The 14,895-nt window shown below is 50.7% G+C and overlaps 2 protein-coding genes across 8 annotated transcripts in view; both read left to right on the top strand.

The window, feature by feature from the left end:
• ZZEF1 (zinc finger ZZ-type and EF-hand domain containing 1) overlaps positions 1–13,935 on the top strand; it is a 115,262-nt gene extending 101,327 nt beyond the window's left edge. For 2 of the 4 annotated variants that reach the window (XM_067717382.1, XM_067717383.1), the window contains exons 47-55: positions 395–530; positions 626–985; positions 2,022–2,165; positions 3,727–3,895; positions 4,063–4,161; positions 4,564–4,729; positions 7,005–7,158; positions 7,765–7,836; positions 9,657–12,268. In XM_067717382.1, the coding sequence (XP_067573483.1) occupies positions 395–530; positions 626–985; positions 2,022–2,165; positions 3,727–3,895; positions 4,063–4,161; positions 4,564–4,729; positions 7,005–7,158; positions 7,765–7,836; positions 9,657–9,737 (1,381 nt within the window). In that variant the 3' untranslated portion in view covers positions 9,738–12,268. Of the gene's footprint in view, positions 1–394; positions 531–625; positions 986–2,021; positions 2,166–3,726; positions 3,896–4,062; positions 4,162–4,563; positions 4,730–7,004; positions 7,159–7,764; positions 12,269–13,846 lie in introns of those variants that run through there. The other 2 variants (XM_067717384.1, XM_067717381.1) reach the window with 2 other exon arrangements.
• A 651-nt stretch (positions 13,936–14,586) lies between these two features.
• ATP2A3 (ATPase sarcoplasmic/endoplasmic reticulum Ca2+ transporting 3) overlaps positions 14,587–14,895 on the top strand; it is a 69,635-nt gene continuing 69,326 nt past the window's right edge. The window contains exon 1 of one of the 4 annotated variants that reach the window (XM_067717396.1): positions 14,587–14,718. The gene's annotated coding sequence lies outside the window, so the exon portion shown is untranslated. The remainder of the gene's footprint in view (positions 14,719–14,895) is intronic. The other 3 variants (XM_067717393.1, XM_067717394.1, XM_067717391.1) reach the window with 3 other exon arrangements.

Genomic DNA, 14,895 nt, shown 5'->3' on the forward strand with positions numbered 1-14,895 from the left:
TACCTCACTGGCCTCCCGTTGGCATGACCCTCGTTGCATTGCTGCTAGGAGGACTGGGAACTATGTCTCCAGCTGGGTGATTGTGTATCTTGCTAAAACTTCAGGGAACTTTGTTTCTAAATGAAAGGAAGAATGGATCCTAAGGGATGGCTTGCATCTCTGCTTTGGGCACGTGGGCATGCGTGCACGTTTGTGTGCCCGTTTGTGTGCACGTTTGCGTGCACGAATAGATGAACACTGTGAATCTAGTGTGCGAAATATGGAACGTAATAATGTAATTGCAAAATAACAGGAAAATAACTCGGATCGGCATTTCTGCAAGTTTCACTGCAGGTTAAACTCTTGCCTTTCTGTAACTAGGGTGCCCAACTTTGTGTTTCTTCCTTCTCTTCAGGTTTGACGGGGATGAGCTCACCACTGATGAAAGAATACGGACCCTGGCTCAGAGGTGGCAGCCCAGCAGGAGTCTGAGACTGGACGAGCAGAGCGCCAAAGCTGTGGATACAGACATGATTATCTTACCATGCTTGGTATGTTGCCCCACCTGGGAAGCAAGGTGTCTGCCCTGCCCCCACCCCAGTTGTGAGAAGGCCAGGCCTCTGTGATGGTGGTCTTTGGGTTGCAGTCCCGGCCCGCACGCTGTGACCAGGCCACCACGGAGTCAAACCCTGTGACCCAGAAGCTGATCTCCAGCACGGAGAGTGAACTGCAGCAGAGCTACGCCAAGCAGCGGCGCAGCAAGAGCGCCGCCCTCCTGCACAAAGAGCTCAACTGCAAGAGCAAGAGGGCTGTGCGCGACTACCTCTTCCGCGTGAACGAGGCCACAGCAGTCCTGTACGCCCGCCATGTGCTCGCATCCTTGCTCGCTGAGTGGCCAGGGCACGTGCCAGTGAGCGAGGACATCCTGGAGCTGAGCGGCCCTGCCCACATGACCTACATTCTGGATATGTTCATGCAGCTGGAAGAAAAGCACCAGTGGGAGAAGGTAATTAGGCAGCCGGGCTGGGCTCTTACCCCACTTGCTCCTCCTCTGTGTCCCTCCCAGCCCCCCGCTGGGGCGTTTGAATAGGCTTCCTCTAGGGAGTGCCTTCCTGGAGTGAGGTTACCTGTGTGGCTCTACAGCCCTCCTGACAGGTGTGAACGCAACGAAGGCAGGGTCAGGTCGCTGTTAAACTCTCCCAAGTACTGGCCTGGAGCCGAGCTCATGGCCTAGGCAGACTTGGTGCTCAGGGAGTGTTTGATGTAACAATCCACGACACCTACCCTTGCAGTTTTTCTTTTTTGTTTTCAGACTTAAGAGTCTAACTCTCCTTGGTAGCCTGTCTCTTCTCATGTTCCCTAGGGTCTCACACAGTGTGAAGTCTGCGGGACAGGGTTAATTATGATTCTGACAGCCTGTTCCCGTAATACAGGAAGCCTTCCAGGAAGGTTTACGTCGTCTGTTTTCAACCATGGTTTCTAGAATGTCTACCTCAGGTCAGACACTCTGCCAGCACTTACACCTGTGTTACGTTGTGACCCAGGGAGTTTTATTGGTGAAGAAGTCAAGCCCGGGAGGCTTGTCCAAGGCTCCCAGCTTCTGGGTGGCAGACGTGGGGTCTTACCAGAGTCTGTGCATTCTCTTAAGTCCAGTGCTCTAATTTTTTTTTTCTTTGGCCACACCTTGTGGCATGTGGGATCTTAGTTCCCTGACTAGGGATCAGACCCGTGCCCCCTACAGTGGAAGCACGGAGTCCTAACCACTGGACCGCCAGGGGAGTCTTCAGTGCTCTAATTTTAAGTTTCAACTTGACAAGTGGTGACCATCTTTTGTTTTGTTTTTAAATCACATCTTCGACTTGGTCTTTTGAAGTAGTGCTGGGTTACCAAACTTTCACAGGACTGGAAGCATCTCTTCCACTTCCTTCTGTGTAGAACCAGGGGACCCACATAGCAGAACTCAGGAGCCCTGGGCACAGTCTGTAGCTGAACTACAAAGTTTTGTCACCATCTTCCCATGTTTCCTGCCTGTGTCCCACCAGATACTGCAGAAGGTGCTCCAGGGCTGCCGAGAGAGCATGCTAGGCACCATGGCCCTGGCTGCCTGCCAGTTCATGGAGGAGCCAGGAATGGAGGTGCAAGTGAGGGAGTCGAAACACCCGTATAACAACAACACCAACTTTGAGGTACGATCCAGGGTCGGCCAGACTCTCCCAGCCTCAGGGTACGCAGCTGGCAGGACCTGCAAGGGTTGCTGAGTAGCGTGAATTTCATCAATTCCCACTGTGGCTCCTTCTGCCTGGACAGACATGGCCTAGAATGTGCTCCCGTGGTCTCAGCAGCAGTCCGCCTCCCTGAAGCCAGTCCCAGGAATCTATACAAACAAGTCGTTTCTTCTCCTGACCTTGTTTTAATAGAAAGCAAGGGGCCACCCGGCCCTGGAGGAGAGATTCCTCTTCCTGCAGCAAGCTCCTTAGAGTGAGGCCTTGGTGTCTCTGGCAGAGACTTTGAGTGTGGATCTGGGTTCAGCCCTCACTCTGTCCATCTCCTGATGACCTGGCCACACCTTGGAGTCTCCCACCCCTTTGTTTAATTACCCAGAACTGAAAAGCCGCATCTCTTCCTTCCTTAACTCTGTACGTGGAGAGATGTAGGAGTTTGGATGAGGCAGGAGGGTGGCGGCCTCAGTTATCCTCATTGACTTAATGCTGCTTGCATTTCTTCATCTCTTTTCAAAATGTTGGTGCTGTCGTTCTGAGTAGGTGACGGCCTGTGGCCACAGTGGTGGGCGATAGAGAAACTAATCCAGGATATGGTTGTTGCCAGCTGAGGTTTTGTTTTGCAGACGTATAAACCTCCTCACTCTCTACCTTCTAAGCCTCTTTTCTTCCGCGGCTCCTAGGCTCTGTCCCCACTCCCTCAGCCCCACGTAGACACACCTAGTGAGCTAGCGAGTTCTACCTCAGAGCCCTCAGAGTGATCACCTTACCTTCTCCACTGCCCTGACTCCTCCCCTTCCCTGGGTCCCTTCCTCTGCTCCTCTCTGATCCCCCACTGCTGGCCTGCCCCGGCCCTGGCCTTGCTGCACACCAGCTGTCACAGTGATCCTGGTACAGCACAAACCTAACCTAGGCTTTCTCCTGCTTACAACCTTTCCAGGGCTCCCCCTGCTGTCCAGACAAGTCTCAACGCTTCATTTTAGCACACAAAGCCTTCTGCATCTGTCCCTGCCAGCCTCTCCAGGGTCACGTCACCCCTGTCCGCATCTCCCAAGCATATGTGCACACAGAGCTCACCCTGTACCTCAGACACATCAAGCTCCTGTTACTCCCTGAACATGTCAGGCTTTCCAGTCAGTGCTCTTTCCTTTGCCTGGAGTGTACCCGCCAGGTGCTCATCTCTCTCACCTGCCTCCTGCCATTCCTTCCTCCTGGACAGGCTGCTTCTGTGCCCCCAGTCTCCACAGCAACCCAAACATCCCTTCACTGGGACTCTTTTCTGCCCTCGCCTCCCCTCCCCTCCCCCCACTCCTGCGAGCTGTGCCCCAGGCCGCACAGTGTGCTTCCTGCCGTGTTTGCAGCCATGTGCGTTCTCCCCGACTCAGCTGGGCTGAGAGCTCCTGGAAGGCAGGAGCTGTGACTTACCCCTTCTTACGTGCCCAGTTTTAACTGCAGATTGGCACAAGGAAGCCTTCAGTCACTGTCCAGTGGCCAGCGATGTCAGGAATGTCCTTGTTTCCCCTCCTAGGATAAAGTTCACATTCCTGGTGCAATCTACCTCTCAATCAAATTCGATCCTCAGTGCAATACAGAGGAGGGCTGTGACGAGCTAGCCATGTCCAGCAGCAGTGACTTTCAGCAGGATCGACACAACTTCAGCGGGTCTCAACAGAAATGGAAAGATTTTGAGCTTCCAGGTAGTAAATAAGTACTGAGTTATACAGACTCTTAACGTTAAGTACCTAGAAGGGAAATTGTTGAAGGATTTAAAACTGTGTTGAATCTGTCTCAGTGGAAAGCGCTCACTTGCCTTTCCCTGTTGCTGCAGTGTCCTGACTTGTTTTCTGATTCTTGTGTGCCCCAGGAGATACTCTGTATTACCGCTTCACCTCTGACATGAGCAACACCGAGTGGGGCTACAAATTCACTGTGACAGCTGGGCACCTGGGGCGATTCCAGACAGGTGTGTGCTCTGGTCTTTCTGTTTGCATGATCTCCCGGCCCGGGACACTCTGGGGTTCGGTGCCATTATGTCACTGATCTTTGTTAAAATCAAAGCAGGTACTTTTCTCTGAGACTTCAACAAATATGTCCACAAGGCCCACGCATGTCCCTCGTGAATGTGCTGGAGTTGGCAGGTTGTAACTTCTAAAGAGCCATCTGTCAAGGCCTAGGAAAGATGCTTGTTCTCTTAGAATTTGCCAGGGCATTCTGCAAAAAGGAAGAACTGAAAGTGTTCCTATGTTGCTTTTACATAAGGCATAATTTCAGGTGAAATGTAAATGATCACAGTGGTTTCCTCCTATTCATTAAAACTTGAGCAGTTTACATTTTTCAAATGTCTCTGTGTTGTGGGGGTTGCCAGGATTCGAGATTTTGAAGCAGATGCTGTCAGAGGAAAGAGTTGTGCCGCACCTCCCGTTGGCCAAAATTTGGGAATGGCTGGTGAGCGTGGCCTGTCGCCAGACTGGTCATCAGCGGCTAAAAGCCATCCACCTACTCCTGAGGATCGTGCGATGCTGCACCCACAGGTAAGCTGCCTTCTGGATACGAGTCCCTTGCTGGGTATTTGTATTGTGAATATCTCCCCCCACTTCGGGGCTTGCCATTCACTCTGTTAGTGGTGTCTTTGATGAGAAGTTTCTAATTTTAATGTCTTCCAGTTCATCACTCATTTCCTTTATGATAGAGCTTTCATTGTCCTATTTAGGAAATTTTTGCCTTATTTGACCTTGGGGTCATGAAGATAAAGCTTGATTATTTTTTCTTCCATATTTAGGTCTACAGTCCACATGGAATGAATTTTAGTGCATGATTTGAAGGGTAGGGTCAAACTTTGCTTTTTCACATGGATCTCCACTTAACTCAAAAGCCCACCTTTCCCCTCACCACACTCCAGTGCCATCTTTGTCACAGAGAAGGTGTCCACATGGCTCCATCCCTGGTTGCTTTTGTTCCATTGGTCTTTTTGGTTATCTTTGTGCCAGTACCACACTTAGATTTTGTAGCTTTATAGCAAATTCACGTTATCTAGCAGTATAAGTCCTTCAACTGGTTCTTCGTCTTCAAGATTGTCTTGGCTATTTTTACCCTACATGTCCATGTAAATTTTAGGATTAGTTTATTTCTTCCCCCCCCACCAGCTTTATTGAGGTGTAATTGACAAATAAAATTGTAATGTATTTAAAGTATAGAAGGTAATGATTTGATACATAATACATTATACATTGTGAAAGGATTCCCACAATCGAGTTAACTAACACATCCATCACCTCATATGTTTACCTTTTTTTGTGGTATGTGACAACACTTAAATTTCACCCTTTTGCTGAAATTTGCTTTTCAGCAAATTTCTGTTATGTGTTATAGTATTGTACACTGTTATCAACTATAGTCACCATGTTGTATAATAGATCCTCAGACCTTATTCATCTTGTAACTGAAAGTTTATACCCTTTTACCAGCCTTTCTCCATTTCCCCCACTTCCCAGCCACTGGCAACTACCATTCTAACTCCCCGTTTCTATAGGATTGACTTTTTTTTGGATTCCACATAAAAGTGATACTGTGCAGTATTTGTCTTTCTTTATCTAGCTTATTTCACTTAGCATAATGCCCTCCGGGTTCATCTATGTTGTCGGAAATGGCAGGATTTCCTTGTTTCTCATAACTGGATAATATGTTATTGTGTATATATACACCACATTTTCTTTATCCATTCGTCCCTTGACAGGCATTATTTCCAGACATTGGCTATTAGGAATAATACTGCAATGAACATAGGAGTACTGATAATCTCTTTGAGATAATGATTTCATTTCTTTTGGATATACCCAGAGGTGGGATCGCTGGATCATTTGGTAGTTCTAGCTTTAATTTCTTGAGGAACCTCCATACTGTTGTGCATAGTGGCTGTACCAGTTTACGTTCCCACCAACAGTGCACAAGGGTTCTCTCTTTTCTCAACATCCTTGCCAGCATTTGTTTTCTCTTATCTTTTTGATGAAAGCTATCCTAACACAGGTGAGGTGATATCTTATTGTGGTTTTGATTTGCATTTCCCTGATGATTAGTGATAATTGAACACCTTTTTATGTACCTGTTGGCCATTTGTATGCCTTCTTTGGACAGATGTCTCTTTAGGTCATTTGCCTTTTTTTTTTTTTTTTTTTGTGGTACACGGGCCTCTCACTGTTGTGGCCTCTCCCGTTGCGGAGCACAGGCTCCGGATGCGCAGGCTCAGCAGCCATGGCTCACGGGCCCAGCCGCTCCACGGCATGTGGGATCTTCCCGGACCGGGGCACGAACCTGTGTCCCCTGCATCGGCAGGTGGACTCTCAACCACTGCGCCACCAGGGAAGCCCTGATAACATTTTTGATATGTTTATTTACTATTGTTTTTAATATGGTCACACAATACTAAATATACAGTTTTTAAATGTTTACATTTTATGTTGCGTATCTTGCTCTTTTCACTTAACGTTTATCTTGAGATTTTTTCCGCTGTCACTGGAAGTTTTTAACAACCATTTTTAAAGATGTGCAGTTGATTTACATGAATGTGCTTGAGGATATCCTTTTCCCCGGAGTCCTGGTTTGAAGTTGAGATGCTGCCCCTTTTTTTTATTTGCCATTGGTGAATATTTGGGGCTGTTTTGGGGAGTGTGAGGTGACTGGAACTGTCCTGTCCTGCCTTTACTGGATGGGGGGGCGGGGAGTGTTGGAGCTGCAGTGCCCGGCAGCTACCCTCTGTCTGTCTGACATCTGATGGGCGTGATCCCAGCAAACCATACCCCTCTCCCACAGCGACCTCTGTGACCTCATGCTGTTGAAGCCCCTGTGGCAGCTCTTCACCCAGATGGAGTACAGCCTGTTTGAGGACGTGACACAGCCTGGCATCCTGCTGCCCCTGCATCGCGCCCTTACCGAGCTCTTCTTTGTCACTGAGAACCGCGCCCAGGTGAGGGCCTGTCCTGCCTCCCCACCAGGTTCCGGGCCTCTGCTTCGTCTGCTGCCTGGGGCCAGCCCTGGGCCTCAGGTCACAGCCCTCTGAGAGCCCAGGGTGTCGTGGGGGCTTGGCAAACCCGCACAGGGAGACAAGCGTGGCCTGGGGCCCGGGGTTCCCCTCTCTCCCGCCCCAGGGAGCCAGGCCCTCCCCAGGCCCTCCCCTTGTTTGCTCAGGCCTGGTGCCAAAGGGGGAAGGAAACTGCCCTGGATCGACCCTTGACAGCAGTGAGTTTGGGAAAATAAACCAACAGGTTCTTTCTTCTTCCTCTTTTCCCTCTCCTCAGCACAGTAGACTCATTGACTGTGAGAGATGAAAGGGCCTTTCAGAACTCTTTAGCTTAAGCCCTCGTTTTATAGTGAGGAGACTGCGGTGAGTCAGGACACCTGGTTCCCCACCGTCCTGCTCCTTCCATGGCTCCCAAGGAAAGCAGGCAGTGAGATGTCTGGCAGAGTGGGCAGCAGTGTCCCACCCGAGTCTTCTGGGGCCTTGGGTCGTGGGTCATGGGTGGGTGTCCGCTAGCAGGTGGCCTCTGACAGCTGCCCTCCGCTCTTTCCGCAGGAGCTCGGCCTGCTGCAGGATTACCTGCTGGCCTTAACCACCGACGACCACCTTCTGCGCTGCGCGGCGCAGGTACGCCCTCCCCGGGCGGCCGAAATTCCCCCGGCACCCGTGCAGACTCCACCCCAGCTTTACACGGAGCTCTGTTCCCAGTCAGCCACTTCCTACTGGTGTCACAGACAGCAACGGAGCCCCATTTATCAGTGTCGTTCGTATTAAACTGTGGGGTCAGTAGACACTAGCAAGAATTTGTGGCTTTTAAACCAGAACAACCAGTGCCTTAAATTTATAGTTTGGCTGATCCCTGAAGTTTCCATAGAGGATTTCAGATATTTTTGGATGTAACTTTCTTCCCTGGTAGGAGAACTCCTCTCTGACAGCTATTGGGTCTCAGGGCCCCTTTGTGCTTTTAAATTACTGAGGATCCCCAAAAGCTTTTGTTTATGTGCATTATATATATTGATATATACTGTTAGAAATTAAATTAGATTTTAAATTTAGAAATTAAGTTAGAAATTAAATGCTAAACACTTATCAATTTGTTTTTTAAAATAATCTCATTCTATTTAATACTACAGTTGTGAAAAACAACGGTATTTTTCAAAACAAAATAATTTTTGAGAAGGGTAGAGTTGTGTTCCATTTTTGCAGATCTCTTTAATGTCTTCCTTAACAGAAGACAGCTGGATTCGTAGATCTGTTTCTGCTTTCAGTTGTTCTATTATCACACAGCAGCCTCTGGAAAACTCCACTGTATACTCGTGAGAGTATGAAAGTGAAAAAAGAGAAATAATGTCTTGGTATTATTATGAAAGTTGTTTCCACGACACGGAGCCCCTGAAAGGGTCTGGGGAACCCGCAGGCTCCAGACTACATTTTGAGAACCTTAGGCTCACAGACTCCTTGAACATCGTAGAGTGTGTGGTCTGCGTCCACAGTGGACAGATGGGGACACGGAGGCTCAGAGAAGGGAAAGATTTGCCCGCAGTCTCACTTGAGGGGCATCCAGCTGGGACTCCCGGCCAGCGCCCTGCACTCTGTTCCTGGCAAGTTTTCTCAGTGAACCTACGGTCCTCCTACAAAAAAGGGTCAGAGTGCCTGCTTAGAAGCGGGCTTCCCCATCCACTACAGAGGGGTTTGTGTGAATCGTCCTGACCCCGAAGGCAGAGTGGAAACTCCCTCCCCTCCCGACGGATGCCTGCCAGCCCTGCCATCACCACCCGTGGTGTCCCGAGGTTTCACACAGTGAAATCTTGACATTTGACCGTTTTGACACCGGAAGCTTTGACACCGCATCACATATTGCTGTGGCTCCTCCCTCACCTGCCGCTGTGTCCGGTCTCCTAATCCTCATTCTGACCCTCCCTGCAGCCTGTCCACTTTGCTGGACCGGCGCTCTGCTGCTTCTCCCTGCTTCCGCCTCTTCCTTCCCCAGCCCCTGCCCCCAGCTCCTGCTGCCTTGGCTTGGAGACCAGCCTTGGCCTGGCTCCAGGGCGTCTGCCTTCCCAGCATTGCTTCCGGGGGGGGGGGGGGGGCCCACTGGCTGTTTGTTTCTTCCCTTCTGCACTTTTGTGCTGCTGTCCCCATTCCCTAAACAGCTTTCCCAGACCCCCCAGCAGATGTGCCCTCTGAGCCCCCAGAACTGCACCTGCTCCTCTCTCGGGACAGTGATGATTCTGCCTACATTTGGAGTTTCCATGTGGACTTTCTTGATAGCTTTGTCTTTCGCTCTAGACCGTGGTCCCCCTGGTGAGGGGAACCACATCTGGCTCGCGTCTGCCTCTCCCCTTCCCTCCTCAGGTGCTCAGCTGAGGGTCTTGTTCTGTCAGCAGTTAGTGACCCAGCAGGTGACCGGTTCTTGACGTTGGTGATGACTCTTTCTCCCTCCACAGGCTCTGCAGAACATTGCTGCTATCAGCCTGGCCATCAACTACCCAAACAAGGCCACCCGCCTCTGGAATGTTGAGTGTTAGCCCTTGGTATGGTGTGCATGGAACTAGCTAATCTGTCCACAAGGATCTTAGAGCAGATGTCTAAACTCATTCGGGAAGATTCCTGTGGCGTTGGTGCCTGGCTCTCCTTGAGCTCCCCCTTCCACCCCAACTAGAATGCCAAGCCGCCATGTCTCCGAGAACTTCCCGTGTCACAGGCCAGGCACCCGCACGTACCATAGCATGTGAGAATAAGCAGACCAGTGCAAAATTATTCAGAAAGGGCAGGCAGCAGGCCCTTGAGAAGGTTGTTCAGAGGCCAGCCTCCTCCAGGGTCTGTCCCTGCAGAAGCCACAGCCCCAAGAAGACCTGGCTGCAGCCGCTCTGGAAAGGAATCTGTCTCCGTTGAGCTGGAACTGCCTGCACTTGACCTTCAGGGGAAGACAGGGTCTGCCCTGAGCCACCTTTCTCAGCAGGACCTCCAACAGCAGCCTGGGAGCTCCTTCTTTGCTTTTGCTTCTTGAGACTGGGTCATCCAAACCAAAACCAGTGAGAGCCCCTCGGGGCTGCCACCTGGTCCCCACCATTCAGTACGGAAGCCACTGCCGCACTGGCCCCCTGCATAGCCTCGGCCGTCCCGGAGAAATCCTTGGTGAGAACAAGTGCCCTTGGGAACAGCCAGCAGGCCGCCGTGCACGTCCACCCGTGCCCTGCTCCCAGCACAGCTGCGTTGTTTTAGTTGTTGTTTTAACATATTTCGGTTCCCACCTCATGTTCTTAGAAAGAACCACACCAACTCCCTTGAGAGAAGCTCGGGGGCCTGACCAGTGGATCGGTCATTCCGGGGGACAAACCGGTTTGTGTGAAAGTAGCAGAACTTGAAGAATACTCTTTAGCTTCTGTACCTAAAGATTTGAAATGTAATCACAGGATATCTTACCTTAGAAGTAAAAACAAACAAAACCACATGATTGTATTTCTGCTCCACGGTCGTGGTAGTCCATCACGTCCACCTCTGGGACTCTCCATGGTTACTTGGCTGTCACTTGTCTGGCAATAACTACATTAGTTCTAATGAATGCTGTTTTCCACATTTTTTTTTAAATGGTTGTAGTCTTGCCCTGAAGTGCTGATTACTATTCTCTTTCCAAAGCCACGCTTTGGAGTGTGAGGCTGGGTTGGCACCTGTGCCATGGATAAGCCTCAGTGGGACTCGCCATTTGAAGAATGTTTGAGCCAGCTGCCATTTAAGGGCGGGGGTCTGGGCCCGAGCATGTCCCCCCACACAGGGCCAAACCCAAGGAAGGCTCATCATACCCAGGGCCAAGTTGAGCAGATCAGCACTGCCATGGCCTCGGAAGCCCCCTCTGCAGGGCCCAAGACTCCTGGTCCCAGGAGCATCTCACCACAAGAGCACTTTTGCCTTCTGGGTCAGGAGGCCAAGGTGCAGCGACCTTCTGCAGCCCTAGAATTGGATTCTCAGCCCAGCCCCAAGCTGCATGTGGAGCCATCATGGAGGGAAGAATTCAAAGGAGACAGAAACAAACAGGACAGGTCCTGAAGCTCGGTGACCTGAAGCCCATCACCCTGGTGTCGGAAAGGCCCGGGCATGGCCTGGTGTCCCACGGTGTTGAGGTGTGAGGCGCTGCTGGCTTGGTAGAAGCCGCTTTCTCATCTTTTGTTCTGCCTGCATCCCCAGAGAAGGGCCTACACTCCGTACCACCCAGACCCGGGTGGGTCTCGCAGTGAGGAGGGAAATCACAGAGAAGCGCCGTGCTTGGGAGGAGAGGTCCCTACTGCGGGCTCGGGCTCACTGAGGGGCTCCACGGAAGGTCAGCATGGAGATGGTGCACTCACTGCTTACCCTCGCCATGCCCCCCACCTCCCCGATACCCCTCCGTGCCTCAAACTGACAGCAGCCACCAGCTTTGCTCCCCATGCTCCCTCCTGGAAGATAAACTGTAAATAAACGCTGGACTCCTCATAGCTTCTCTGTGTACACCACCCTTGCTATTCTGGTCTCTCTGTGTTCAGTTTGCACAGAATAAGCCTCGGTTTCCCCTTCACACACAACTGCTGCTCTCTCCTGGGAGGGCCCTGCCTGGCCCAGCTCCCCTGCATCGCACCCGCCTCTGCTTCCAGCCACTGGGTGGCGCCGCTGAGCCAGGCCCCGCTCCCCTGGTCCCCAGCTGGGCCAACAGCATCCGAAAGCGCGATTTCCATCAAGACCAACATCCCTCTGATCCTTCTTAGGCAGGACTGCCTGGAATGAGATAAAACTGGTAGGAATGAAGGTGTTGTGGAAACATGTGCCTAATCTATAAAGAAATCTGTTCCAAACCATGTATATTGTACAGACAGACGCTGTTCCTAATGAGGAGTGACTTATTTTCATCATCGTTTTTAATTTGTTTTCTTACAGGTTTACGATTTTGAATTTTTCTTATTTGGTTGAAGGAAAGAATTTTGATTATATCAGCTGAGTAAGTTCAGCCTGTATAAAGGATGTTAAGTTGTGGGTAAAATATGCAAATGAAGAGAAATATATTGTACAAATTCTATATAAAAAGGTACACTTGTGTGTGGGCTTTTCTTTTTTTCCTTCTGCCTCTCTTATGAAGATGATACCTGGAGTTTCTATCAAGTCCATCCTGATGAATTTCTAGAATCCCACGGCCTCAGGGTAGAAAGGAATCAGAACGGTTCTTAGCTCCGATACCCCTCCCAGCTGCACCTCCTGCCTTGACTATAGCCGTGCAGGAGATGCCCCTCCCCTCAGGCTTATGGTCTGGGGGGGCTTATGCTCAGCCCCTGCTCCCTGGGCCTGTCCGTCTGCACAGCTACTCAGAGGTTTGTGCACATACACGCTCTCTCCCCGGTCCGCTCCTCTCCAGCCACACACCCCAGCTGCATCCCAGGCACCCCTCACCTCTTGTGGCTCACAGGACCTGTGTGCAGCCAGCTGAGGGAAGGAAGGCAGGGGTCTCACGGGGCTGCTACCCATCCAGGGCCCGGTTTCCTCCTTGCCTGCCTCTGGACCTGCTCCTGACAAAACACGAGGCCGACGTCTGCCCATCCTGGGGTCTTGCGCTTCCTCCCTCACATCGCTGGTTTGCCACTTACTGCTGTGCCCCCTTCTCAGCCACTTTCCTAGTGCTGAGGGCTGTCTCATGAATTAGAGAAGAGAGACTTTGGTGAGAGCTGGATGTAACCAATCTTCGAGGCCCGTCTGTTCCCGGCCTGAAAGCATCTTGACACATCCCTCCTAAAGCCCCCAGACTGCCTTCTGAGGAATCCGGGGCCAGGACCCAGGACCCAGACTCAGCCCTCATCATCCTTGAGGCCAGAGAGAAAACTGGATCAGCGTGGGGCTCAGCAGAACTGGGTGCTCCCAAGGCCTGTGCAGCCACTGAGTCTCCCTCTAGAGCCTGTGGGTGATGCTTTCGCCCTCTCCTGTCTCACAGCGTTACCTAAGCAACATTGATTGCTTGGGCCTTTACTCCAAAAAGTAGGCCTGGAGAGGCTGGCTGTGTTGTGCTCTGTCCGTCTGAGCCCCGTGCTGCTGCTCTGACACTGCTTTTGCTTGGCTGGAAAGGCTGCCTGCTGAGATTAACCCACGAGTAAACAGTAGAAGGTCACAGAGGTCAATAGCAATCTGAACTCAAGCCTTTTAGAACGGAAGGGAGACACAGTTCAACCAGCCAAGCCTCCTCATTTGAGAAAGAACTAGAAGCTGTGAGAGGTCAGCTTGAAATCGCACAGGAAGTGGTGGCAGAGCCAGACCAGCTCAGTTCTTCTGACACACCAGCCCCAAAGCTGTCACCGTGGTAGGCACGCGTTCATTCATTCAACAAACAAATTTACTCAACCAATCAGCAGTAAGCCACCTGGTTAAAAACCCAGGCTCTGGCTTTAAATTCTGATGTTTTCAAGGATTTTAAGCCCCCGGTGTTTCCTCTTCATATACTAAGTTCTCCAGTCTGCATTTTAATTAAAATGGTAATTTCTATTAAAAACAAAAACAAAACCAGCCTCCGGATTGAGGCCAAATGTAAACATGGCCCTGTGTGCCCTATATGGTGGACCCTGTCACTTACTACCCTTTCCCACCCACTCCCCTTCCCTGCTAACAGAATCCAATTTTTTTGCAGGTGGTGACTGGAGATACTTTAATCTCAAGAAAGATAGGACCTTACACTAGCTCCTGAGGAAAGTCACGATTGGTTTAAATCCGTCTCGGTAATCTCATTTCTATTTGCTGAATGTTCACTTTTCCAGCCCCTCCCACAGTCAGGGTACCTGTGTGACCCAGTTCTGGCTAAAGAGAATTCAGCTTAAGCCTGTTGGGAGGCCTTGGGGAAGGGATTTTGCCCTGGCCCCCACTTGTTCCTCTTGACTGTGGTGAGAGAGCACCATGCTTGGCACTCCCGCAGCAGTCTTGCTGCCACGGGGCAACCTCCAGAAGTGCGTGCGTGCGTGCGTGCGTGTGTGTGTGTGTGTGTGTGTGTGTGTGTGTGTGAGAGAGAGAGAGAGAGAGAGAGAGAGAGAGGGAGAGGGAGAGGGAGAGGATGAGAGAGAATATGTTTGTTGTTGTGCGGTCTCTTCCAGCTGAAAGCAATTCTGACCCAAGTTTATGCAACAATTTGGCTCCAATAGTTCGAAAAAATGTCGTAGTTCTGTCTCATCACGTCAATACGAAAGGTATATGGAAAGCAAATATGTAAAAATCCCCGAAATAAAATCAAAGAGACTTCTGGCAGTGTCCAGTCAAGCCACAGATGATATTAAGCTGCAGCCATTGCCAAGTTGTTATTCTCCTTTCTAGGGATTCTCGGTACGGAGCTTTGCTCATGCTCAGTGAAGTGCCAGACTAACTTTGGAGGCGCTGCCCTGGATTTACTGGGATTTCTTCAGTTACAAGTTAAACCCACTCTAAGCTAACTTAATTTAAAAGAGAATTTATTGACTTACAAAACTGAAAAAGCCCAAGTTGCATCTGGCTCCAGGCAAAGCTAGATTCCAGGTCAGTCTGTCTGTCTCTCCCCCTCCCTCCCCTGCTCTGCTTCTCTCTTGGGTTTTCACAGAGGTGAAGGTGAAGAACCAGGTGATGGTTCTCCCCTCCTTTCCAACCTGACCACTGCCCACCACTGACTCCCCGGTGGCGACAGCCTCTCAGTGTCTCTTCATGTGATGCTTCCCT

The sequence above is a fragment of the Pseudorca crassidens genome, chromosome 19, assembly GCF_039906515.1.
Source record: "Pseudorca crassidens isolate mPseCra1 chromosome 19, mPseCra1.hap1, whole genome shotgun sequence".
Taxonomy (NCBI): Eukaryota; Metazoa; Chordata; class Mammalia; order Artiodactyla; family Delphinidae; genus Pseudorca; species Pseudorca crassidens.